The sequence below is a fragment of the Falco naumanni genome, chromosome 7 (assembly GCF_017639655.2).
Source record: "Falco naumanni isolate bFalNau1 chromosome 7, bFalNau1.pat, whole genome shotgun sequence".
Lineage (NCBI taxonomy): Eukaryota > Metazoa > Chordata > Aves > Falconiformes > Falconidae > Falco > Falco naumanni.
The window spans coordinates 50,767,553-50,793,994 of NC_054060.1; the positions used below are offsets into that span (position 1 = coordinate 50,767,553).

General features: G+C 39.4%; 1 protein-coding gene across 3 annotated transcripts in view; it reads right to left on the reverse strand.

The window, feature by feature from the left end:
- Positions 1–26,442, reverse strand: part of RGS6 (regulator of G protein signaling 6) — a 281,414-nt gene that overhangs the window by 243,163 nt on the left and 11,809 nt on the right. For all 3 annotated transcript variants that reach the window (XM_040601641.1, XM_040601639.1, XM_040601640.1), the window contains exon 2: positions 23,485–23,589. In XM_040601641.1, coding sequence (XP_040457575.1) covers positions 23,485–23,568 — 84 coding nt within the window. In that variant the 5' untranslated portion in view covers positions 23,569–23,589. The remainder of the gene's footprint in view (positions 1–23,484; positions 23,590–26,442) is intronic.

Below are 26,442 nucleotides of genomic sequence, written 5' to 3' on the forward strand. Positions count from 1 at the left end.
CCTGGTTTTAGCATTCTTAATACTGTGAAAAATTAAAAGATTTTTTTTTAGAATTATTTTCTCATTTGAGAGAAAACTGGTGGGGACACTTCTGGTGAAGAGAGCTGGCTGCAAAACATTCCATAGGACATTAGATGGGGAGTGATGGATCTCCACTTACACATGTACCCACACTAGACAAAAGTAAATGAGAATAGGGACATTTCAGATTGAGTACTAACTGAACTTTACAAAAGTTAAGGCCATCTAGAAGTTGTTCTCTCTATGCAGTATACATGCTTTACACAGCTTAATTGTCCTGAAGACCTCAATGAGTATGATACCTACCTCCAACAATGTTGAAAACTGGCACGTAGTGAAGCTATTACAGTCCTCACAAGGGCATCTGCATTTCAGATAATCACTCAAGCACTACCACCATGCTAATGCAACCCAAAGCATTGAACAAATCATTCAGGTCCCAGGAAACATACTCATTTTATGGTGCTACCCACTAAGGGTCAAACAACGAGGAAACATGTATAAAGAAAGAGGATGTTTACAGATTAGCAAACAGCATAGGTTAACATCAACATTAGACATTGTACCAAGCCACAACCCTGACATTTCTTCCGATTCTCCATGTTCATACCATATTTCCACTATAAGAGCTTTAATTATCATAAGTTAATCACATCCCCAAGGCATTACAAGGCACCAGGCAATGGTGGATGCCTCTAATCCCTCTGGGGTGTAATTATTTCATAACCACTATACTTCAGGGTTACCTGATTGTTGTTAGAGAAAATTTTATTCTCTCTCCTTTCTCAAACCTTTTAAAATTAAATACATCTCTGACCTATTTTATACAATCCCCATTCTTTCCCTTAACATGCAGTGTAGGACTTTTTTCTTTTGACAGTAGAGGAAGGCTAATTTTCTTTTTTTTTACTTCCAGCACAGCATAAACTACTTGGAGGCAATATTTTCAAAGGTGGTGGCAGACTGGATTTGAACAGTTTTATTCATTGCTTGATTTAGGAAGGATTATGATCCTTAGCTTCACAATGAAAAGTTTATAAAAGACTTGCTGCTGTAAGAAACCAGGGTCAAATACATGCAGACATGTTTTCAGCTACAGCTTACCACTTTTCTGGTGAAAGGGATTTTTGACACTATGACTTACTCCTCTCAAGTTACTTATACATAATAAGATAAAACAGGATGTGGATCAACATGAACTTTTTTTTTTATAAATTATGAAGCCCTCTTTGCTTTGTCCATCTCCAATCTCAATATCGTGAAGGAAGAGTCACCGAAAGAAGCTTAAGCAAAAGAAATCTTGTTTGAGTAACAGATTTTTCTATTTTTAGAGACTGCCAACGGCAGATGAAAATGTCATTTTCCTCACCATGTAAGACCAGGTTGGGAGTATAGTATAGAAGATAAATGAATTCTCCTTTCCTCATCCAGCTCCTGGCAGGGTACCCCAACAACTTCCTATACTACAAACAGGCCAAAGTCAAGGGTTTCAGACTAGGTCATTGCCATTTCTAGGCATTTTCAGTACCCACTTGTGCGGCTCCAGCAAAATCTGCAAACCAAAAAATTGCAACAACACAGTTCCCATATTGTTCTAGTACACTTGTCAATAACTGGCAGCACTCTCGTGACCTTGGTGGGGCTGACATCAGACAGCATTCAGACACCAGCAGAGGAGAAAGAACTAGACTATGGTTGATCTGATGATGGAAATCTTGGAATATGCTAAAGATATCATTCTTCCTCTTAAAATGTAAGATGTCAAAAACTGCTAATAGTCCAGGCTTTCCTCTCCCTGTTTAACAGGTTAGAGGTCCTTGTGCATTTGTTTTGTTGAGTTCCCGCAGGAGATAAAAGCAAAGAATTCATAACGAAGGCAAAGGATTGAAATAAAAGGGAAAAAGGACATGTCAAACTGAGTCTGCTTGCTCAGCAAGAACCCAGACAAGAATACTATCACTCTTTGGCAGAAGCAATAATATAATCAATATAAATGTAAGATGTCATTAGATGTCAAGCAACTTAACCAAATCCTAAGGTATCCACCATCTGATCTTGCATCCTGACATCTCTCTCTCTCTCTCTAGTACACTTTTAGAATGGGACTTTGAAATGCTTTCCCTTGCACTACTCAGCAATAATTCATTGCCGTTTTAAACTATACAGAAGTCCAAACAGCTGACAACTGTTTTATGCTAGCTAGCAATGTAGCTGTTTGGCATGGTAGCAAACACATAGGAAGCATATTTTATGTAATATGCCAAATAGATGGTTACAAACACTGGTTTTATTTTAATTTGCCGATTTTGAAGTATTTATACACTGAGGAAATCTTAAGTATTTAGCTCCATAAGAGCTCTGATTTTCAAAAATTACACTCAAGATTTTCCTTTCTTAACTCATTGATGTCTCCAGGGCATTACATATTTATAATACCTGGGTATCTAAGTAAAAATCGTAGGGGTTGAGTTTTTCAGAGTGGTGTTTTAAAAGTCTGGCTACAGGATAAACCTTCATCTCTTCTGCTGGTTTAATTTACCACCTAAAGTGTTCAGAGTAAGCTCTGCAGTTCAGATGCCAAGCTTTCTCCTCTAAGGAAGACTGAAGCAAGACAAGAGGGAAACCATTGCTGAGAAGGTAATTTGCCTGCACCAGTTCTCCTGAGGTAATCTCAGACTCTTTGGATAGAAGTAAAAACAAAACAAAACAACAACAACAAAATATATATATGTATATATCGTCTGCAGTTCACCGTTAATAAATCTCCAATAGATATCCTACAACAAGATTTCAGATAAATTAGAACAACAGAGGCAAAGACATCACTATTTCAAAAATAACGATCCAGCCTATGTAATGTGGACTATGAAACAGGAATCTTTAGTAAACTGAGATCCCTTTTCAAACTTTAACAATCAATGACTTTAAAAAGTCCTTCCTTTGTCCGTTCTCCAGTGATTTCTTGATGTATTTCTATAAATATTAAAAAGAAATACCGATCTCCTTGATAATGGAAACACTTTCTTCTAAGATCAATGACCAAAACACAGGAAAGTGCTTGAGTTCACTGACTTGCAAGTCCATACCAAAGTAAGGTTAATGTTTCATTAACTGACTAAAACATGGCAAGAGGGGGGCCAGGTTTAGGTACATATATACATTATATATGTCAACTCAGTATTCAAGGGAAACAGCAGCACTGATAGTTTTCCAAATCATGAAAACTGAAGGTCTTATCTTTCAAATGGCTCCAGCTGCCACTGAATTACAAATGCTGCTCTAGAAGCCTGAAAATAGCACTTGATCAGGTTGTGGCTTTTTCCCTTCTCAGATTTAGTTATCTGTCACTGTTTCTTCCTCCTCAAGTGGAGCAGAATGAAGACAGCTAATCAGGACAGAAAGAGGTCAACACAGAGGTAAAAGTAAACAGTTCAACACATTTATATATACAGCCTTCAACCTCCATATAATTGCTTTGAATCTGGCACTGAGAAGGTAAATAAGAAAAAAGGTACTTCACTTTCATTAGGCAAGTAGTAATCTGAACAGCCTGATTTGGTGGGGTTGTCATTGTGTAACTGAAAGCCAGTTGTAACACCAACATCACAACACTTTACTTACCATCAGAATTGCTATCTCCGGCAGTCTCAAGGAAGAGTGATGGACTGAGAAGAAACGGAGATGTTAACCATCTGTTGTAAAGTACATGTAAATGTGGAGGGGAATCTCAAGAGAAGAACTCAAAAAAGTTCAGCCAGAGGATTTTGAACTCAAACACTGTCAAAGTAGAAATTTCTACCAATACTTCAATAATTGGGTGTGTGTGTGTAGAAAAAAAACCAAAGAAGCTGTTGGAACTCAGCATCATCTCCTCTTTCTGTTTGCACGCCTCAAGACAGTTCAGTCCCAGCCTGAACTGTAGGAGAAACATTTATCAGTTTCTTCTAGAGCACAAGTTCTCATTTAGAAATATGAAGTGCCCTTCATTTCATACTACTTGTCACTGAAGAACAAGGACTCAGCAGTTAAGAACATTTAAGACCTGGTGGAGTACATACACCTGCTGGCTGGTAAGCGCTAGGGAGCACGATGAACTGTTAGAGGTCAGCTCCATGCGCCAAAATGCCGGTTCAGAAATACAGTCACTTAATCCCAGTAAGCCGCAACCGTTTGCTCTACTGACTTTAAACTGCAGTTCCACAAACCTCAGTTATTCAAACCACAAGTCACTTAAATATTCAGATTTCTCTCACCACTAGACAGAAGACAGATGGGTAAGTTAGCTTTTAAATTTGTGTAGCAGAAGGAGTATAAGCTTTTTTGTTAATCAGGATTTCAGTTACTCTCATTTGATTTCTAGTTCTAAAGGAACACAACACTTTGTTTTGCTTTAAAAATTATTTCTATGTGATAAAGCATATGTGCATCTCAAGAAATCAAAAATATTATGACCCTTCAGGAAGTGAGTGCTACTCATTTTACAAGATAGCTGTAATTGAAGTATTATAAGCATCTCCCCTTGGGATGAGGCTCCTTCTCTGCCCAGCTCTGAATCAGGACTGAGGTCAAGTCATAGGCCATTACCTAAGTGCTGTGCAGGCACAGGGAGAAAGGACATTCCTCTTCTAAAGGATAGATAGAAAATATACACAGAGGATGCTAGAGGGGATGTAGTAACGCTAACAGACTTCTGCAAAGTTTTTTTTTTTTTCCCCTAATGCTTTAGAAGTTAAGGCTTTTAAGCTAAGTAAGGTAAGGCAAAAAGAAATATCAAATGAAAGAGAATGAAGGGAAGTGGTCGCAGATGAGAGGCTGCAGGAGGAGAAAAATATTCTAATGCACAGCAGGAACTGACTAGCTTAGCTAATGACAGGGCAAAACTATAGGTTAAAGGCTAGGCTTAGTCTGCCTAGACACAGGAAGATACAAATATAGTGAGTGATGTCTTCAATTTATTAATGCAAATTTATACTGGTGATTAAAGAATAAAGAGGGAGCTGTACCAAGTGGCAAAGCTCTTCCAGCAGTGCTGACCCTGGGCTCCTCCCAAGGTGTCTGCCTGCAGGGCCATTAGAAACCACACCTGAGACTTGGGGGCAAGCTTTAGCCAGGATGGGATGCTCATCTAGTAAGCTATCTGATACTTCCAGGTTTACAAGAACTTTATTATTACCTTAAGTTTACAAGATTACACTACTTCAGCACAGAAATGCTTTCGTGTAATATGATTATGACTAATTCCAGGATACTGATTCTAGAGGAGCACCTTCATTTAATTTTTGGTATTTTTATAGTGTCTTGGTTTTCCTCAGCATCAGAACAGAAAGAAATGCCAAAGCCTTTTCAAAAACAAAACATGAGTTGTCTTCTGGCAAACTATACCACAAGAAGTCACTGACAGAGGAAGGGAATGATACAGGAAAAGCTGTGCTTTTGATACTTTTCATTGAACGGACTGAGGCAGAGTGAAGTCAACTGAATTGAAGCAAGAGTCCCAGACCTATGAAACTTCTCTCCACTTCCTACACCACAGGATATCTCTCCCTCTATTTTCAAATACGATAAACCCTACATACATGCACATGTATATGCATATACTGCATGTATGCAAAACCCAGACATATACGCATGCTTATGTATGCACACACTTTTGTTATACATGTGAAAATATGAATTGTACTTATGTATGTAGCATTTAGTAACGGGATTTTTCTATACTGCTTATATCTAACAGTCCAATGGTTACTCCTCTGAAATTTCCTCTTCCTGCTAACTTTCCTATCATATCAATATTCAGAACTGACATATAGAGGACTTTATCTTAGTTATTTTAAGCTGAATTTGGCCCAGTCTTCTGCTGCAATGGAGAGAATTTATACTACTGCTGGACATGTCCAGAAGGATTCAATAATCAACTGTAAAAGAATTTTATTACATAAAGCAAACTAGAATGATGCCATGCAGTGATACCAGCAGCTACCAGCCCCTTCCCACAAGCTGAGACAGAATACGCAAGAGGTAGTAGAAGGGGCTACAGCCTTTATTTTCACAAGTCCCTTTTGCCCATTTTCAGAAGTGCACCTAGAGAACCAAGCTGGCCAGGAGAGAGCACAGGAGACCCTTTCAGCCACAGCTCCCTTCAGAACAGACTGCCATGGTTAGAAAACCTCCCCAGACATCAGGTTCTGCCCCTCTGATAACAGTCAGTGCAGCACTGCCCTCCTAGCTAAGTCTTCCCTCCCTAGCATTCAACCTGAGCCTCCCAAGCTGTAATTCATGGCCCATGTCCTTTGTTATATCATCTGGCATTACTAAGATGTGCTTGGCTCCATCAGCTTTGCAATTACTCCTCAATCCTCTGTAGGCTGCTATTAGCATTCCTCTTTGCCAGGCTCCCGCGGCCTGCCCTCATGAGACACATGCACTAGGCTCCTGATCATCCTGGTGGCCCGTGGTATTTGGACTTCAAACTCTTCACTGAGCAAGCTTTACCTTCCTTGCTGGAAGCTTTACCTACCTGGAGCAGCTGTGGCAGATCTCAGGTTTTAACAACCATATTGCCCTAACTTTAAAAACTACACGAGAATACACTGGTTCCTATACTACCTGACCTGGCCTCTCAAAAGCAGACTTCAATTTTTTTCACTTCTCTGAACATCTTTTCATTCACAGCTGACACTCAAAGATAAATATAGCTCAGCAAACATCAAAATATATATTCACACATTTTTCTTCATTTACAAGAAAAATATTTAGGGCAAAATCCAGTAACTTTTCATTTGTACTAGCACAAGTCCTGATCGAAAGCTTGCTGAAAGCAAGGGCAGCATATCCAAACTTTCATTGTTTTTGGGTTAAGCCATTAACAATCTTAAAAGACAGTCAAATCTGAATTAGCATTTTTGCAAGGAAAAGTCCAATTAGTAGGTGGGAGAAATCCAAAGTGGATGTGGCGTGCTTCAGAAGCTGTGCTGGTAATACACCGGGTAAGACCAAATCCCTTGCTTAGTATGGTATTCAGGCAGCTCTCAGACTTTAATGTCACCTGCTGACTGAATCCTTTTTTTGTAAATGACAGTAAAGGTATCAGTCCCAGCATCTGGGACAAATTCCAATTTAAGTTATTACATTTTGATCCAGCCAAATCTTTCTACAGCATCTTCACATACAGAACACTTTTTCAGCTCTCAATATTAAGCAGCTTTCAGCTTTGAACTCCATACTTATTCAACCAAGAGTGGCTGCATTTCAGTAGTCTATGAAATTATTACGTACAGTAAAATCTCTAGAAATATTATGGGTATTTATTTCATTTTTATTTGAACCCATTAGAAAGAAGCCCCATTCTATACAGGCATATCCAATTCAGCACATTTAGCTTTGATTTTTTAATATTATCAGCACTAAATTACTTTCCTCTGGAATTACAGTAGGCTGAAACAAGATATTAATTTTGTTGAAACTAAACTACATATGAAAGCTACTGGCCATTTTAATTAGTTCAGCACTCCCAGAATCATTAAAATGAAAAAAAGTAGAGGAAACTAAGAAGCTGCCTGCCACACACTTCCGCTGTAGCTTCATATTGCAAGTTTGATGTCAAAGATGTTAGTTCAATCAGCAATAACAAAGTATCCAAACATGCGGCTTCTGTACAGACAATCCAAAACCGTGAATAAAGACACGGTAACTTAAAATGCAGGTGACAGAACAGAGATAGCAGTGTGACCTATAGGGAGAAAAAGCACTGATGATAATGGAAGGCAGCAGGACAGTTTATTTACCCTGTACAGCTCAAAATATCAAATCTCCCTCCCCATTCCCAGCATTAGAAAGCCACACTTCATCCCCAGCATCACCATGATGTCAAACACCTCAACCGACCTTCAATGCATTCACTACCCAGAGGCTGTGACATAAGCCTTTTGCATTTATTCCTTTGAAGCTTTGCTCTCAAAGGCTCTGTTGATAGAGCCAGACAGATTACCAGGACCACTGACACTATTAGTATTACTGATGCTTCAGCTGCCTTGCATACAAATAAGTAGTATCAGCTTCTTCCTGAGGACTTCAAACATTTTCGCTGGGATACAGGCAAAAGGCAAACTTCTGTATAAGCTAAAAAGCCTGTTAGCTTTACAATGGGTCCCCAGCCTCCCCACATACCACCCAGGAACAAAAGCAGACACAGACAGACACTGAGATCGGCAACAAACATGCAGACTAAGCAGCCTCATGGATCCTCCTATACCTATTCTTATACCACATTACTTATAAAAATCCTCTTGTACAAACAAACTGGAGGCAGCAAAGACAAAATGTGCATGTCCTAAGGTGATGTTCCTTGTACTCTCTCGGAGCAGGAAAGGCCACCAACCTCAATTTCCCTCCACTCTTACATAAGGTGTCAAGACAGTAACTTTGAAGTTACTGGGAACACCAGCACAGACTCTGGTTGAAGTTGCTTGCCACGGGAGAGTGCTTGGTATAGCAATGGAGCAAACTAAGCAGCAGAGCAAGCTGTCCCCCTGCAGTCCATCTGCATGCGCTGCTTTTCCCCCACTGCCCCTGTGCTCATTTACAGGGAGCATCGCTACTTTGTCAGGCTTCAAAGCATTAAGATCCACCAGAAGGAGGGTGACTCCACCCTCATATGCTCAAATGCTACCACACAGCAGCGGCCTTACCTTGTACTGCCTGCCCAGCCAGTCAGAATAAATGAAAAAGGACAATCTGCAGCATTTTCCTCATATTTAAAATTGGCTTTGAGGGACCTATTAACCTGTGCCATTATTCTGCCTCCTTGCTTTTCCACAAGATTAATCCTTGTGTTTCCATAAATTATCACAATGAGGTATTTCATGAGAGGTTTCATTTTAGCTCTGCACATACACTGCTTCCAAAAGACAAATTTTGTATATCATCACTTAACTACTAGCACCACTGTGACAGATCTGAGGTCTTTCCTGCTGCATGGAGCTCAGTACACAGAATCTGACAAACGTATCCATTTCATCAGATCCAAGTATTATTTTTTTTCTCCTGTTGAAATCTGCACTTGCCTTTCAAAGGAAAGAAATAATTATGTTACACAATGTTCAGACACTGGAAAATCATGACAGCTTCTCAGTCATTCAGGGGAGGCACTAAGGTAGCTGACTTGAAAGGAACTGCTAAACCATGGAGAAAGTCAAGAGTAACATATGCCAAGTCAGTTTAGCAGTAACATTTGGATTACAACACTGAAAAACCACTTTATTCTGAGACAAGCAGCTCTACAGCAGCACCAGCGAAGTACATCAATTCACTGCTGCCACGCCAATGCAGCCAGAACAAATATTCTGACCCATTTTATTGGGGGACCCTCTCTTTACGTAATAGATTTGATGGTATCAATTATTTCTCCTTTAAGAATGATCAACTGTAGGATGATATTTAATCAGGCCACCATCTATCCTATGTATTCCCAAATTAATCAAAACCCAGCAAATTATTCTTCTCTTTCCATTTCAAAGAAAACTGGGGGGAAAACACAATGAAAACACTACAAAAAGCCAATAAAGTAAGATACAACTGATTTCATCAGCAAGTTCTTTATACATTGGACACAGACCCTGGACAACAGTTATCACAACAGCACTACCTGTCTGGGCTTTCCAATGCCTTTAAGAACCCTAGGTTTAACAATTTTGCGATGCACTTTAGCAACAAAAACAAAACGCCCAAAACATCAGATGTGTAAATTGAGGCCACAGTATCCCAAATGATTAAACCAGAGTGATCTAATATTCATACTTTCCCTAGAGTATGTCTCTTTGTTTTTGAGTGCCGTCTTGAGACTCCTTGGCAGAGAAGACGACTACGAAGTGCAGCTGAGCAGTTCTCTCGCCTGAACTGCTCTCAAGACAGCACTTTGAAACAGGAAGAGACAGCACTCAGGAGAACATATAAATATCTTATAAGGTGCTGAACAGTCAGTAATTAATTTTTCAGCAAGGAGAGGCTTTTATTTCAGCAATGTGTAAAAAATAAATTTCAAATTCCATACCTACTACCTGGCTACTCACACTCTGACCCAAAGTAACAGCAGAAATGGAAGAGTCACGATTAAGGAACCTGCATGAAACAAGCCAAAAGCTCCTGCTTTTACTTAACCTGATTTCCACAGCAACATAGAGCTATATTTCCACTACAGAACTCTGAAAAATGTTGTTTTCCTTCTGTATGAACCTAAAAGAAAAAGAACACTGGCTTTAATTAGGACAAGAAGAACTGAGGTGGGGGTGTGTGTGCGAAAGATCCTGAAAGCTTTACCTGCTTCAGAGCAGCAATGCTTTTGTCATTATGGAGTCTGGGGGAAGTTAGGCAAAGCACAAAAGCATTAGCCACACCAAATATGAACGTCCAATTTTTATGAGAGAATTACCTTACAAGTTACCGTAAGCCAGATTCAACACATGTTCTGATGGGGGAGAGTGCTCCTCCATCACTCCTCTCCCTCCTGAACTCCAATTTTGCCCAAGGCTCTTCCTATACAATTTTAACCCATCTCTCCTCGATATTTTCCTCTTCCAACATGTGGGACCACTTGCCTTCTTCCAAGCTCTTCTCTGTAGTCCTGAGTAAACAATTATCAATAGCCTCAATTAGCTCCCTGAGTAGTTCACCTGCTATGTCTGCCAAGATCTGGAGGACAGCTTAGACGTGCACCTAAATGGTTTGCTACACATTTTCATTTTCAGCCAGGAAGCCACAGAGAAGTGTCTTGTGACGTTTCCGGAAAAATTTTCAAGCTCAAGAATTCATCAGACTGGAATATGAATTCAAAAAATGCTTAAGTTCCCCAGTCCCTTGATCTCACTCTAAGTACGAAAGCAAGTGGTGAAGTTCCTGCACCACCACTGCAGCCCGCCACTAATGCAACAGTCCCGTAACAAGGATGACAAACAAGATCACTTTTCTAAAAAACATAATGGCTTTGACATTGTTTCCTTCCACAAAACAGAAAAGGTACTTGTGAAAAGAGGTATGGGAGGAAGGAAAAAAAGCCAACAGAAGTCAGGAGTCCAACTGTAACAACACACACCTGATGCCAAAGGATGGGGTTCAAATACCTGCCCCTCAATGAGGTAATGAAAGAACTGAAATCAAGGCAACGTGTTGGGTGAGTGCATTGCAATACTTGAGCTAGTCCAGGTCTTCATCTCTGGATTTGATAAACATACCACCAAGAACCCAATAAAAATCCTTTCTGATACCTTGTGCACAAGTTTTCATAAACAATTGCCTTAAATAAAAAATCCTCATCCCGATATCCCCAAACAAACATACCTCACAGCATTTGGTTCCTCTGTGAATTATAGAGCCATTTATGATTCAACTATTTGTTCAGCTGCTTGCAAACTTAGCAAGCTTACAATGAACAACAATATTTACTAAATATTTCTGGTGTTTCAGTTCAAAGGTCTCATCCTTAGGAATCCAGGAAGATAATATTGATTTCCACTAGGTAAACATTTTGTCAGCAATAATTCAAGTTTTGTACACTAAGTATTGTACATAGGTAAGACAACATTTCTTGGATCAGATTCCAGCATTAGCAATGAATTCTTAAAATCTAAATCGGGGGGGGGGGGGGGGGGGGGGGGGGCAGGGAGAACAGGGCACACCACAAAACCACCACCACACAAAGCCCAAACTTAGTAAGTACATATGGATCCAGACAGTGAGGTCGATGGGTTACCAAAGACAGAATATTGTTAAACAGATGAAACATTCAGTCCTACAGGTAAAAGCAGCTACACTGACTGTCACCTTGTTGTTGCTCTTAGCTCAACAAACTGCTCACCACTGTCAGTGCAAGAATCCTTTTCCAGCAATCCCCAATCACTTGATCAGGTATTTACCACTGCACTCACTGTCAGCTTCATTCTGTTCAGCTGGTGGCAATGTTTTCTCCGAGTTCTGTTTTGTTGGGGTTTTTTAACATCAGAGGCAGCCAGTACTTAATGAAGCTTTGACTTCATGAATGGCAACAACACAACCAATGAGGGGTTCCTTCTGCACCTCACAGGCACTCTCCAGCTTCAATCTAGGGCTGGGTTTTGACCCTTCCAAGACCTATTCTCAAATTCTGCTGAAAACTGAAAGATTAATTCAAGATCTGGATACGATTTTTATGCAAACAGCTGAGCACCAGGGGGACAAACAGAAGAACATCTGAGAAGTTACTTCAAGAGTTAACCCTAGTGAGGTGAGGGAGTGCCCAGAGAGCCTGAGGGGTTCCTTTGTGCTGAAGCTGCTGCCTTCCCTTCCAAGCTGCTAATTTCCCACAGGATCAAACTGTTGGGTCCTGCAAATACAGCACCCAAAACCATCAGAGCCAAGATGGACAGGCTGATATTTTCTGGGCATGTCAATTCATACTACTTCAATGTCTCCAGGGTAATTTCTTTTGCAACAAGTATCAATCTGCTACAGAATCAACCAGAATGAAATTATTTCCAACAGACCCACAAAGAGGTGGCAAACTGTCATTGTTTTCTTATGCTTTGGATTCAAGCCTGGCTGTGAAATATAAGCCTAGAAGCTAAAACAGCCATCTCCTCCCTTGTTACAACCCCCCTTCATTAACCAGTTTCCCAGCCCAAGGATTTTGCTCTCCCTGTTCAAAATACTCTCGGAGTGGCACAGCTGCCACAAAGAAAGCTGGTCAACTGACGTAATAAGTATGCAAAAAAATTAAGACACTAGGAAGAAAATAATTAATGGAGTCAGTTAACCCATTCCTACATGTTTTTGCAATTCATTTAGAAAGAAGCATCTCAGCCGCCTGCCTTTGAATGCCCTGGGAAGCTATCTGCAACTTGACATATACAAACAGTTTCTCTGGTGATTGACTTGCTTTCTCAGCGCCTAACTGAATGCATCAAAATCATGGGAGTAACGCAGTGCCCACCACAGGGTGTACGCCCCAGCACATGACCACATCTCCTTTTCATTGCTCTCCCTTGGCCTGACAGATGAACTTTATGCTACCGAGACAAGTGGCCTAAGGCGCACCCATCTTCAGTTAATTTCCAACAACCTACAGCAGCTACACCACAAGAACAGTAAGACTGTCAAATGAAATACTTGGTGGGGGAAGGAATGAGGAAATTGCAAGATGGAGTAGGAGCACATAGCTTCAGTGTGCCTTTGCCTGCATCTCATAGGTAACTTAGGGCTTTGTTCTATGGCTAGTGTTTCTCAAATGAATCAGATTTGCACAATTAAAGACAACAACGACAGCAATAAACTACAATTAGAGCTGGCATGTAGCCCACAAGTGGAGTCAGATACTTTTAAAACTGCTGAAGAACTGCTTTAAGTACTTCTAAATATCTCCTCCAATTCTAAGTCAGAAAATGCGGGGGTTGTTTTTTAAAGCAATCTTGAGTCTTAACTACTCTTTCCAAAATGTATCACCTTTCCAGTTCTCTTATCCTTTCTGCTTACTTTTGCTGCATTCTCCTTCAATCCTCTCTTTTTCTTTCAAACACTATTACCCATGAATGTCAGACACATGCATGCACATAAAATGAACAGTTTAGCTAAAACAGAACTGGAGTACAGGCCACCACCACAAAACTTTTACCTTGTCAGTTTCATGCAAGTTCAGGTCAAGGTCTTTCCTATGCGCCCTGAAACTCTCAAGCATCTCTTAAGTGGGAAGAAGGGAGCACCACTGATGCTAAATACACTATGAACAAATCAAACACTATTTTTATTGCTGAAAAATGGAGGTTTCATTCTTGCATGCAGGAACTAAAACTTGTTATACCTTAACATGGTTTAAGTGCTTTCCAGTCAAAAATACTTTAAAAAGCCAAAAAAAACAAAACACAAACCACTACCAAAGCAGGTCACTTTTCCTGGTAGGAGGACCAAGGAAAAAAGCACTTAGGCTCCCTGTTTCCAAAGAACAGATGATTTCACATTATTAAAAAAACCTAACACATCAGTCACTGTTTTTCCACAAATAACTTTCCAGATACAAGCCCAATGGTCGGACTATCGTCAGCATACAAACAGACAACAGGAGTGGCATTATAGTAGCTCTGTTTTCCCATCCATAGAAAATATATAATTAACACAGCTCCAGTTAATTTTACTATTAAGAGCTCAGTGGGGAACAGTACAAGTGACAAGAACCCAGTGCTGCTAAGGTTTATGTGACATTTTGTGCAAGTTATTGAATGAGCTAATTCGTATGTAGATACAAGCTATGTTTAACAAAATTGTGTGGATTTACTGATGGGGAAAGGCATCTAATTATAGCATCAGTGAATGAAATATTTTCTTTATCTGGGGCACCACCAAAACAGTTCCTGTAGCCACGGCCATGCCAACAAGCAAAGGAGGATTGTGCTCACAAACAAAGAGGTTTATTAAACAGCCTCCCCAGCTCTCTAGTTCCAGGTTTCCTTGTTAAAACTGCCAACTACTGCAAAACATAAGGAAAAAACACATGAAATGGTAACAGAACCAGAGAAGAACATTCTTAATATGCAATGGCCAACAAACCTATTTTCATTACATGGAAAAAAAAAATACAATCCAAAATAGCTGTAGAGGAGGAGAACAGAAGTCACACCACAGCACTATACTCAGAAGACTCTGGTACACAAAACCATTTCCGTCTAGAGTTTAAAAACATAATCACAGATCTATTTGATTTCAGTCTCATAGAACCCCATTTTTACAAAATCAAAATATGAACAAAATTGGAATTGATCTGCTTTCTCTTGCAACCAAGAAATTATCTGAATAATTAACACAAATTTAATCCTTGATTAAATGCTTCCTCCTACCTGTTCCACTCATTCTACTCTCAATTAAAGCATTACCTATAATTACTTGTCATTTCTTCTTGTGTATGCCGCAAATAGTTATCACTACATTCAGAGGCACTGAATTATTGGTCCGGAACATAGTTTCCAAACACTTTAATGCAAGATAATAATAATGAGCCCCATTAACACAGAAGAAAAGCAAAATACGGAGACATGTTATTTAAATGAACACCTTTGTTCATTTTTCTCCCCCCTTGAAGAGATATAGCCTTGAAACTAAAATAATGAATATACTCAAAATGAAAATACAATTCTTTGTTAAGCAGACTTGTGCACTTCAGTGTCTGGTTAACTAGTTACTTCTCATTTTCTCCAGTTCATTTAACTTTGGGGAGACAAAGAAGATACAGGACAGCAGCAGTGATGATGAAAAAAAAAAAGAATAAAAGTAATTGCTTCCTCTTGAACATGGTATGACAGCTTCTTATGGGAAAAAAGAAAGCATGCTTCAAAATGCTGCATGATACAAAACATGAGTTTTTAAATGGAACTTCATTTGCATATTTTCATGGTCCTGCACATGAAATTCTAGTTATTGAAATGAATCCTCCCACTCAAACTTTATCACAGAGCCCTATGAAAGAAGGTCATAATCCTCTAAAGTAATATTTTATTAATCAGGATAGAATAAGAGTTTAGCTGAAGTTCTATTTCAAAACAAGAAAGACAGTTTCATGTGCATTTCATCGGATTCCATCCAAACTCTTTCCTCTTTCATCTTAATATTAGGGTTCAAGACTGCATCTGAAATAGCCAGAAGCTGCCTCCTGGAATGAGTCAGGCTGGCAGCTCTCTACTACTTCACTATTTCATTTTGTTTTGCTTTTAATAAATGAAACAATCCCATGGCTAAAATAATGCTTCAGGCAGAAAAAAAAACATTCATATTGAGCATCTTGCCCAAAATAACATGCAAAAGTTAATCAACAAACATGGTGAAAATACTTCAAGACCACAACTTAAAATGCCGACAAATACACAGAGAATGACATGGGAAAGAGATGGTGGGGGAATAAGAGAGAACCGTTTCCAAAAATGCAAGGGACTAAGTGTTACAGCTAGAGTAGGATAATCTTACCCTCTAGCTGAACTTTCCCTTTTTATCTCTGTACTCTAAATTTGCACTGGTTGCTTTGCTAAAAATACACTTTGAAGTTGTCATAGCTATTGGTCCTGGCTCATCTTTTTTCTGCCTGAGAACAGCTAAAGTAATAGATCACTGTAATTAGACCTTCATGGGTGCAAGAGACAGTTTGTTTCAGATACAAACAGGAACAGAGAAAATCCGAGCCAGATAAGAAAGAAAACTAAATACATTTTAGAAAGACAACTGCTTCTGAATATGGAGAAAACTACCAAAAAAAACCCCAAAAACATAGCTCTAGGCTTATCACCAAAATCTTTGACTACAAAGAGGGATGCAATTCACAAGAGCTAAGGCTACCTTTACACTAGGGCTAAGGTCACCTTTTCCAAGACCAGAAAAAGATTCATATGTGTAAAATGCAAACAAATTATTCTGTGCATGCATTACTTCAATTGGAAGATTGAAGGCATATAGGATGCACAAGAAAATACATCATATATACTTACACACATTCTAAGAATGTATGTCCTATATTAGGCTAAACAGGCACGAAAAACATCGAAGTTACTTGTTCATCTTCACTACTTCAAAGGCACGTGAGTAGGTGCATATGTATATACATATGTATGTATTTACATATCTAAAAAGAGAAACAAGGAAATAGTTATTTGAGGGTCTACCTACCTACACATTACAGGCATTTCGCTATTTGTTACATTTGCACACCACCTACTAATCTGAATCTTTAACCTCAGCTAAGTCTTAACTATTACTGCAAGACAAAAGATGGAAAGAAACAACAAACCACAAAATGGTTCCTGCAGGCCATTCCTGCAGGTGGATCACCTCCACCTGACTCTAAAAACATGTTTCTGCCACTTGTATGACAGCTTTGTGTCTAAACAATGATGCCAGTCAGCTTCCAAAGTCCTCTGAGTACCAACTTCTTGCAATTTTACACTAATGCATTAGATCATTAAACACTCATATACGTCTAACGCGGAAATCAAACCCATGGGCCACAGCTTTACCACAAGGTTCCCCTGACAGCTACAGTTAAGGTCAGTGGCATTAGCTTTGTTCAAGGACACTGGCACGCATCAAACTTCAGCAGTACAAATCGTTTGCTATTGCATGAATAAAGAATGTTTGCAGGTATTTTAGACATTCCCTATTCAAGGTGATCTGAAGAAGGTACAAATATAAAGCTAGAAAGACTTCCTAGATCATTGCATCTCCTTCACTATTTTGCAAGAAATGACACCACACAGGCCTCTTCAAAAACATACCTCCACTTACCCTAAAACCAGCTGGCTTCCTTGGCCACATTAGCCCATGCAATGGCCGCTCCACAACTCCACTTTCCTGAGAATTAGAAACCACCTCCTAATTCCCAGGTTGCATTTACTCATGAGAAATGTATAGAAATTTGTGTGCACACCAGCACCATCCTCATCTTAGTAAGGTCTTCTCCCTGCCTGACATTTATCCCTTTGAGCACTCTTGCAGAGTAATTACATCTCTTCCTATCTCCCTTTGTTTAGCTCAGCTAAATAAGCCACTTGTTTCTAGTCCACCCTGTGTAATCAGGTCATATTTTCTGAAGACAGGAGATAACAAGAGAAGACTACACCATGACCTAGATGGGGCCATATCACTGGCCCATTGCATAATACTATTGACAGCTATCGCTCCCTTGGAAATATTTCTCCAAGAAACCCTGGGATTATATTTGTTTTTCATCATCAGCATACAATACTGGACCATGACTGTCCTATTACTCACCAGCATACTCAGGTCTCTTCTCTGCTGTTCCTACCAGACAGATCTGTTGCACGCAGCTCTTCCCATCTTTGACCCCCACTGCACAGCCTCTCTCTCTGTCTCTCTCTCTCTAGGACTAAATTTAATGCCACTGTTGTGATTCGTCTCACCAAGATTTTGCTATATGAGGTATGGAAAGGAGAATTATTGGATGTTACACCTGTTAGTACAGGAAATGCCAAGAGGGAATCTCCTAGATAAAAATCATCCAGCTCTGCCTTTAATGCAGCAACAATTTAACAAGTAGCTCATCTTGCACATACGCATTTCCCCCTCTCTTTGCAACACCCTATGCAGTCAAAGTTGTTGATATGGTAAATAAGCTGAATAAAGAAATTAGCAAGCTTTCAAGAAATGGTCAACTTTTGTTTACAGCCAAGACACATGAGTATTTGCAGTGATACATTAACTGAAACCTCTTTTTTTAATATGCAATATGCCTGATCCGTATATTAACAGATCTTGGGTTTAAATTTATTTTCCAACGTTAACAATGCTAGTATGGGGGTTACTTATGTGTTTCAGTTCCTGAAGTACCGAAATGTACTCTCATATTCAGTCCTAGTTTAATCCCGGTTACTGCTTTTAGTCTGGAAACACAGTAAAAAAAAATAAATTTCAGGAAACGTCAAGCTCAAGACAGCTTAAAATGCCAGTACAGAAAAATCTTCAGGTAAAATTTGACAGCTATAGGTCTGCAGTGTTATTAACTCATGCATTATCATCAATGTGTGAGAATCTCAGATTTCATGTACAAAAGTAAAGTTCAAGGCCTTTCCATGCAGTAGAATCCTAAAATACAACTTGAGACGAGTAAAAAATGCCAGAAGTACTCAACAGTTCAAATGCATTTTTAGGTTGCTGTCTCTCACTGGAATAGCAGAAAACCTTTAAAGGGTTAGGAAACCTCAAAAAAGATGGAAACTAATAAAGCACAGAAGTTGTATGCATGAAATCCATCTCATTTTAAGACTGCAGCTTCTTCTTTCTTTGCAATAAGTCATCATTTGAAATATGCCCTTACAGGTGGTGTCTGCTTTTGGTTGCTCGGACAATGTCCAACATGTTGAAATAGTTTTGCATGTGCTATTTAGCACAACTTAACAGCAAACAAATTGGTCTTCTGATAGCTCCCAATACCAGCAATTTTTTTTTTAACTGAACAGCTAATTTTAGCAACAGTCTCTTCCCCCATCTTTCTGCTTCACAGTCCATACATTTTTTGCATGTGTACATCTGTCTTAATAGCTGCTTGCTCTCCCTTTTCCCACCTTATTGCCTTGTGGGACCAGGTCTGCCAGTAACACTCCAGCTGTATGCCACAACTAGAACCCTAGAATCTGCCTGGGAAAAAGCTGCTAATGTAAGCTCGCCTTTTTTTTTTCTTTTTAATAATGGTTACAATTCAAGTCTTAAACCAGTATTTAAAAAGAGTAAGTATAAGGGTAAGGCTGCCAAGTACTGAAGGTAGCAAACAACCCAGATTTTTCTGAAAGCAATTTGTGGCAGCTGCAAGCTTGTATTACATTTACTTGGAACAGTAATTGCCTTTGGAAATTAGTTTTTCCTGCTTCTTCGTAAGATTTATGATGAGTAACCGTAAAAATTCAAACTTCAACTCACTAAGTGCCAGTGTTAGCAACCAGATATAGATGATGTGTCTGGCTAAATTCAGCAGAAATGGAAATGTAGCATCAGAGAGTCCAGGTCATTTCTCTAGTGATACCCTTTGATATCCCTCAAAGCATGCATAGTCACGGTGGTTCTTAACTTAATCTAACAGTTGAGTTTGTAAACTTCTCCCCATCCTAATAGATCTCTCTCAGAAACAAGTATGCCTTGCTATCCAATCTGCATTTTAATTTTTGTGGTTTTATCCTTCTTGTTATATTCCCCAGGCTCTACTAAACAATTCTTCCTTATGGGCATTTTCAGTTCTTTAGTGAAGCCCTAAATATTTTGATTTTGCTTTCAGTGACACAACAAGTTTCCACCATCCTTTCTGTAAGGAGATTTGATTTGCCAAATTATTTTTTAATAGGTCTTGCATCAGAAGGTGTCTGTTTGTCTTTCAGTACAGTCTGCAGGTGAACTTTCAGATCTGGATTATTGGCATGATGAGCTAAAGGGCCCCTGGCACAGAGTAACCAGCACTCGGAAGCCAGAAAGGCAATCAAGACTGGCTGGATTTCAAGGGAATGTGACAGGCCTTTAAAATCAATTGATATTTTCTGTTACTGTTTGCTTGGAGTGTATTTTCCTCCTCTTACTGGATTTTTATTGCATTTTTTTCCTTCCATGCAGCACCCACCCAACACTCCCAGACTGAAGTGAGGACTGGGATGTCACTCACTTCCACAGAAGCCCTTGTGTGTTGACATTACCTGCTCCCATGACAAGGAGGGTAGCGCATTTCAAACAGTCTTTTTAAGCACCGCATACCACTCTTCCAGTACTAAACCCAACAAAAAAAATACATCAGCATCTTCTCCAGATGTGGCCAGACTCATTGAAGAAAACATTTTTCCCACATTTTACTCACAGAGCAGTACTTAAAAAGCACTGCAATTTCTGCAGCGCCCTTAAATTTTTCATTGGGTAACACTGTGACACACAAGATAAATGACAGCACATCCTTACTGCAGCACTATTCATAGGCCTATAACCAGCCCAGGGCTACGTACTGGGACATACAGCGAGATCAGAGGAAGCACAAATCCTAGGAGTGGGATGCAACTTGCTTAATTATAGATGTCTACCATATGACGTAAGTACCTGACAGCTAGATGTCGAGGGACCCAGAACAGTCAATGGAGACCCTGTCAATACAACTCATGTAGTTTAGGGTACAATTCATTTTAACAAGTGAAGGCTGAGGCAAATCACACCCTTAACGCTACTTACTCTAATGAGTGCATCTGCACTACCTAATTCACACACAGAGACGTATTCCAGAACAGTAAGGCAACATTGAGCAATTTGGATTAAAAAAAATAACATGCCTCACAATTTGATAAATATCAGCCTCCAAAAGGTTAACCCTGAACACCGAAGAAAATAAGACTTATCTCATTGAGACCATCTGCTGTAGCAATCAAAGCAGTTAGAATCCATTTGCTTGCAGGAATCCATAGAGAATTTCACAAACTAATTGGAGTCAAAATAAATTAGTTTGTTTTGTTCTGCACGGCCAAAATCCATCCCACTTTACTTTTACCTACCTAAGAGAACAGCCTGTTCTAGGCTTTTCTGCATAAACAAAACAGAGGTTACTTCAAAGGGACACTCAGCACCACCTAAGATACACAAACCTAAAGGGAAAATTGTCTCTCTCACTAGTGATTATAAAGAAAACTAAGATACCACAACTACTCTCTTGGCTTATGAACATCAAACAGATATCAGTAAGCCTTAGCCAAAATCAAAGTCAAGGAAAGCACAAACAATTTGGGGTTGTACTTGGAGGACTTTCCCCCCTCAAACCCCACAAACATGACAGTTATGACAAGCAACAAAATAGTTGACACAGCAGGAGTTACTGTGGTCCCATTGTTGAAGCTCAGCCTTGCTTCTTTTTCCTTAGGGGAATTGACAATTGCATCTCAGGATCCCTGCTGTGAGGGGCAAACTTTTTATTTGACTGTAAGACAAGGCTAGCCCTGAACTGTACAGTATGCTGGCAGATTGTGCTCTGTATTTCAGGGAGTCCAGTGCAGTGTTTTTCTCATTCATTACTGGCAATCAAGCCATTTGAAAGGAAATGAAAGACGAAGAGCTAAACACTCATTTGGAGACAGCAGAGATAATCAAGAAAATCAAAGTCTTGTCTGAGATTTTGCATAGGATTTCTAAACTAAGGAACATGTAATTGATGTGTAATACATATAACTGATATCAAACAGTAAATTAGATTTAGAAAGTCAATCACCAATGGAAATGAACTTTACAGAACAGGTAATATTAAACCTATTCATAAAAGCAACAAAAAAAACAACTGACAGACATGCGTTAGCTTAATATTGACAATACAGAACACAGTTTTACTGAACAAAGCATGGGGCATGCTATTCTATTTTGACAGATGACTATATTATGAAGGGCTGATAATACTGACATCCGAGGAACACCAGTAAGGAGAAAGGAATCAAATGGTATGAGTACATTCCCCGTTGATACCACAGAACTTGCAAGTCTTATTCTACAGGGACAAAAATGAAACACTGTAAAGGCAAAGAAAGGGAGGAATCTTTAGCAGAAATGCTATGAGATTAATAGAAAGTGAGGCTCATTCAAATAAAATCATGTTTTCAAGAAGAGGTAAGCGGATTCTCTGCAGAGCCACAGACTTAACGCCCTAATTCTAGATCATGCAACCAAAAACTTTCATATCCCGTATCTACTTCAACCTACGGGGGTGCTGGACCTCTCAGCAAACACGTTCTAAAAAGATAATCTGACTAACCAACTACTCCTACTTCCAAATTAGCAGCCAAAATGTGTTCATAACACATTCAAAACAAACAAGCCTACACATTACCCAGAAATTTTTCCCATGTTAACAATTCCAGATTTCAAACCAAATATGCAACAACCAAATCAAAATTACAGTTATCAGAAAGTAACACTTCAAACAACTTATGCTCTATATGAAACCTGAATTATCTTCTCAGCAGATGAAAGTCATCAAGATTACAGTCACACAAGTAGAAAACAGTACCATGTACACCCAACACATTTTAGTTATTCACAGCTATTTTGTAAGGTGTAAAAATGAGTGAAAATATAAATTTTACCCAGTGTTGTACTACACAAGGAAACTTGATTTGAGCTAGCATTGTAGCTGTTGAGTTAACAGAATGGTAGCTGGGGCCATGCAAGAAATTTTATTTTTGTAAGAACCATACAACATTTTCACATGCTACATAAGAAACATTTTGCAGACTAAATAAAATCTATATGATTTCATTAAATTTCAATTTCATAGATAACAGATACACCGACACCAGAGTATAACAATGCCTTAGCAAATGGGTCAATAGATTGTTCTCCATCTTTTATTCTACCTCCAAAGTACTTCAGAATAAGACATTTTATCATGGTGGAAGAATGTTCTTTGACATCACACATTGCTCTTATTTTACCTTTGCCCTAACTCATTTTTTACTAGCACTTGAGAGGTTTCTCTTTTTAATTTAAGCAGTGCAACAGGAAGAAGTAACAACTACCTGCAAAGACTGTAAGTCATGCAACAAAAAACACAATATGAAAATAGAAAAGTTTGTACTAAAAGATTGCTGCATTCCAGTTGCTTTATGCTTAGTGTGATAAAACTTGGAAGGTACGTACAATCCTTTTAGCTAGACTGAGTAAACTTGAATGATGAGCTAGAGTCACATCACAACTATTCACAAGAAATTACAAATTTTGAGTTATTAGTTTGTCATCCAATATTTTATATTAACAAGCTTAAATGCTTCCACTGAACAGAATAAGGCTTCCAAGCTTTCAAATGCTATAGTTTTAATTACTGACTTTCCTGAAAACTGTTTCAGGTATGCATCCAAGCAGCCTGAAACATACCTTTGACTTCAAAAGGGGCACAGGATCCTTTTACCAGCCAACCACATAAGATTTTTTCAAGCAGCTCCAAATTCTTACCTTTCTGTAGACTATCATATTTGGAGAACTCTCCTCTGGGTCAGCAGTTTCCACATTACTTGGATCAGTGGGTGCTTGGGCCATGTTTGTCTCTCGTCGCTCAGACTGCAAAGACAGGAGCAAAGGTCAGCATCACCCCAGGCTGCAGGGGAGCATGGTAGTTATCAGAAAATGATACTTTCTACCACTACCTCCAAGACAAACACACAAGGATGGTACACAGGCAACCATGATCCAGACTTCACCCACTGCAGGATTTTATCACACCATGTCAGAGAGTTAAATGCTTTGAACTGATTTATCTAAAGCACAGTACCCCAACGGGCAAGGGCCACCAAGCTGCATACCGCTGTGGTTTGGGTTATCCTGCACACAAACAGATTTCTCCCCCAGTTCTAATATTTTATTATACACCCCCATTCAACAGAAGACCAATTAATAATTCACACGCTTCCTTTCCTTGCTATAAAGCACAAACGCTTAGACTTTTCTAGGGGCTTTTGAGGTACCCTCAAACAAACAGCCAACCAGGATAAAAAGCTCACTGTAAGACAGAGTGAAACCCCACTGGGACCGGCAGGTGCAGCAGACTGTCAGGCACACTGCTGGTTGTCACCTGTGGACACTCAGAGCCGCCTCCAGCCCTTCCCAACCCTAGGGCAGCAGCCAGGATCTGGGGAGGCATAGCTGCTTGCTCAGTCAGCAGCTTCCTTCACCTCATGATAGATCCGGGGTGAGGCAGCTGGACACAGGTAAACAACCACACATAGTACTCCTTAAGCCGAACTATCTTCTAGAAGCACTGAAGTGCTGCCTTATCTCTTCCAGATCATGCCAGGCTTGAGGCAAAAACATCAGTGGTGCAGGAAGGACACTTTACATTCTAAGTCAAATACTATATTTTAAACTTTTCTTCCACCAGCACGTTTGACAATTTACATCTTAAATTAAAAGCTGCTGTGGAGCCATTGGGTGACCTTTCCCAGCCTAAGAGGTAACATCGCCTCTTACAGACACTGGCATTAAAGCTGCTTGACAAGCGACATTTCTTTAACAATAGAAGTATTGAAATTTCCCATCTCAACATATTTTATTAAAAATCGAGACCAAAACAGTCTATGCTCACACATGCATAATCTACAGTCATTGCTAGAACACAGTTTACCACTGAACTGCCTCCCTTAAGGGGAAGATACTTTCCTATTCCTTTCTCTACCCACTTTTCACATTCCTACAGGCAACGGAGTGCCCCAACACATAATATACATACATATCACTCAATTATAATACAACCCAAAGCCATTCTAGCTGTCAGTTATCAGCTCCCAAGAACAAGTCAAGTGCCAGAATCTGACAACCTCAGACCACATCCCAGCTCTGTCCTGTCTCAGCAGTGAAAAAGCTATTGCTGTAACATGGCATCCTCCACTGGAGCCAGAAGCAGCTGAGGTACCCCTTTGAGCAAGGGATAATAGAGACCAAGGTTAAATAACCTAAATCAATCCAGATTCCTTCATGTCTTTCTTTCATAAAGTATGCATACACACAAACTGTGGGCACAAACGCATTCGTACATGTACATACCAATTTTGAAACTCAGTAATACAATTCTATCTCAAATTAAACAATGCACATCTCTATTATCTTTCAAAAGCATGTTCAAACCAATTTAGACACTATTTATATTTAAAGGACACAAATTTATTTTAATTCCTGTTATAGTCTCATGTCTTCCTAGAAGCCCAAACACTGCACTGTTGTGCCAGGTCACGAGCTAAAAAGGAAGGGGAATAAATGCTCTAAGCGAAACTAATAGATGCAAAAACAATTACATAGCACAAATGATGAAGGGTAAAGCATTTCAAAATTATAGCACTTTGAATTATTTACACTAATGTGTATTTTCACAGCACTTCTTAGTCATGATTTTAAGGCACTAAATCAGGCTTTAGGTGTCATCACAACTGAATGAGGCAAAAACTAGGTACAGATTTTATGTAACTTTCTGAAGGCAATTACAAAGAATTGAAAACATAAGTAACCCAAGTTCCAGCTTCACCTGCAGTATATAAAGACCACGTTCACTACTTACATTATATCTGAGATTATATATGCACACTTTAAAAGAATACAATTGCCATTAGTTTTTAATTGAGCTATGCTCCTTTAAAGAAGAGATTAGCAATTTCTAATCAAAAAGCCCTCTGCAGCATTACTTAGCTGCAGTTCGCTCATTGCATTAGTCACTTTGAACATCCCCACTTACAAATTCTCTTGTTCTTGGTACAATGTCAGCTCACTTGATCTTTTCTAATACTTCAGGATTTTCCCCCATAGCAGGTCTTGAAAGTTTTCATGTACTCTGTACAAGGCAAAAATATCTTGCACAATATGTAGCAGTGGCTGTCATGCTGTTCACAGTGACACTGAGGGAGCCACTGACTGCCTCTGAAGATCTGCAAAAGGTAATCAATACAAACAAACCTGTTGTTGGAAGACAAATTTGCAAAAGCGCTTCCCATTGATGCCCACCATCTCCTGCTGGGTTTCAGTCAGGAGCAGGGCCACAGTAGGATGAATGTCACAGAGTACAAGGCTGGAGGCTAGGTAAGACTGAGGTGCATCCCAGAGCAAAGTGCAGGCATCACCTCCACGCAGCCCAGGCATTGGTGGTGCTAGGCTGAGCCTTAATGCAGCCCCTGGACCAGGCGTCCCCCAGGGCCCTTGAGGAACTGTGATAGCTCTGACCATCACACAAGGTTCTTCTCTTTCTTTTAGACTGCTTTTTAAAAAAAAATAATAAAAAAACCAAACAACAGAAAATTGTTTCTTAGATGGTATTCTTATTCTAGAGAGTTAAAAAGAATGAATAAGAAAATAAGACAAGTGACACAACATGGGCATGATCTTGGCTCTTCAAGGTGAAAGCAAAGCAATAATGGGTCCCCGTGGATCTCA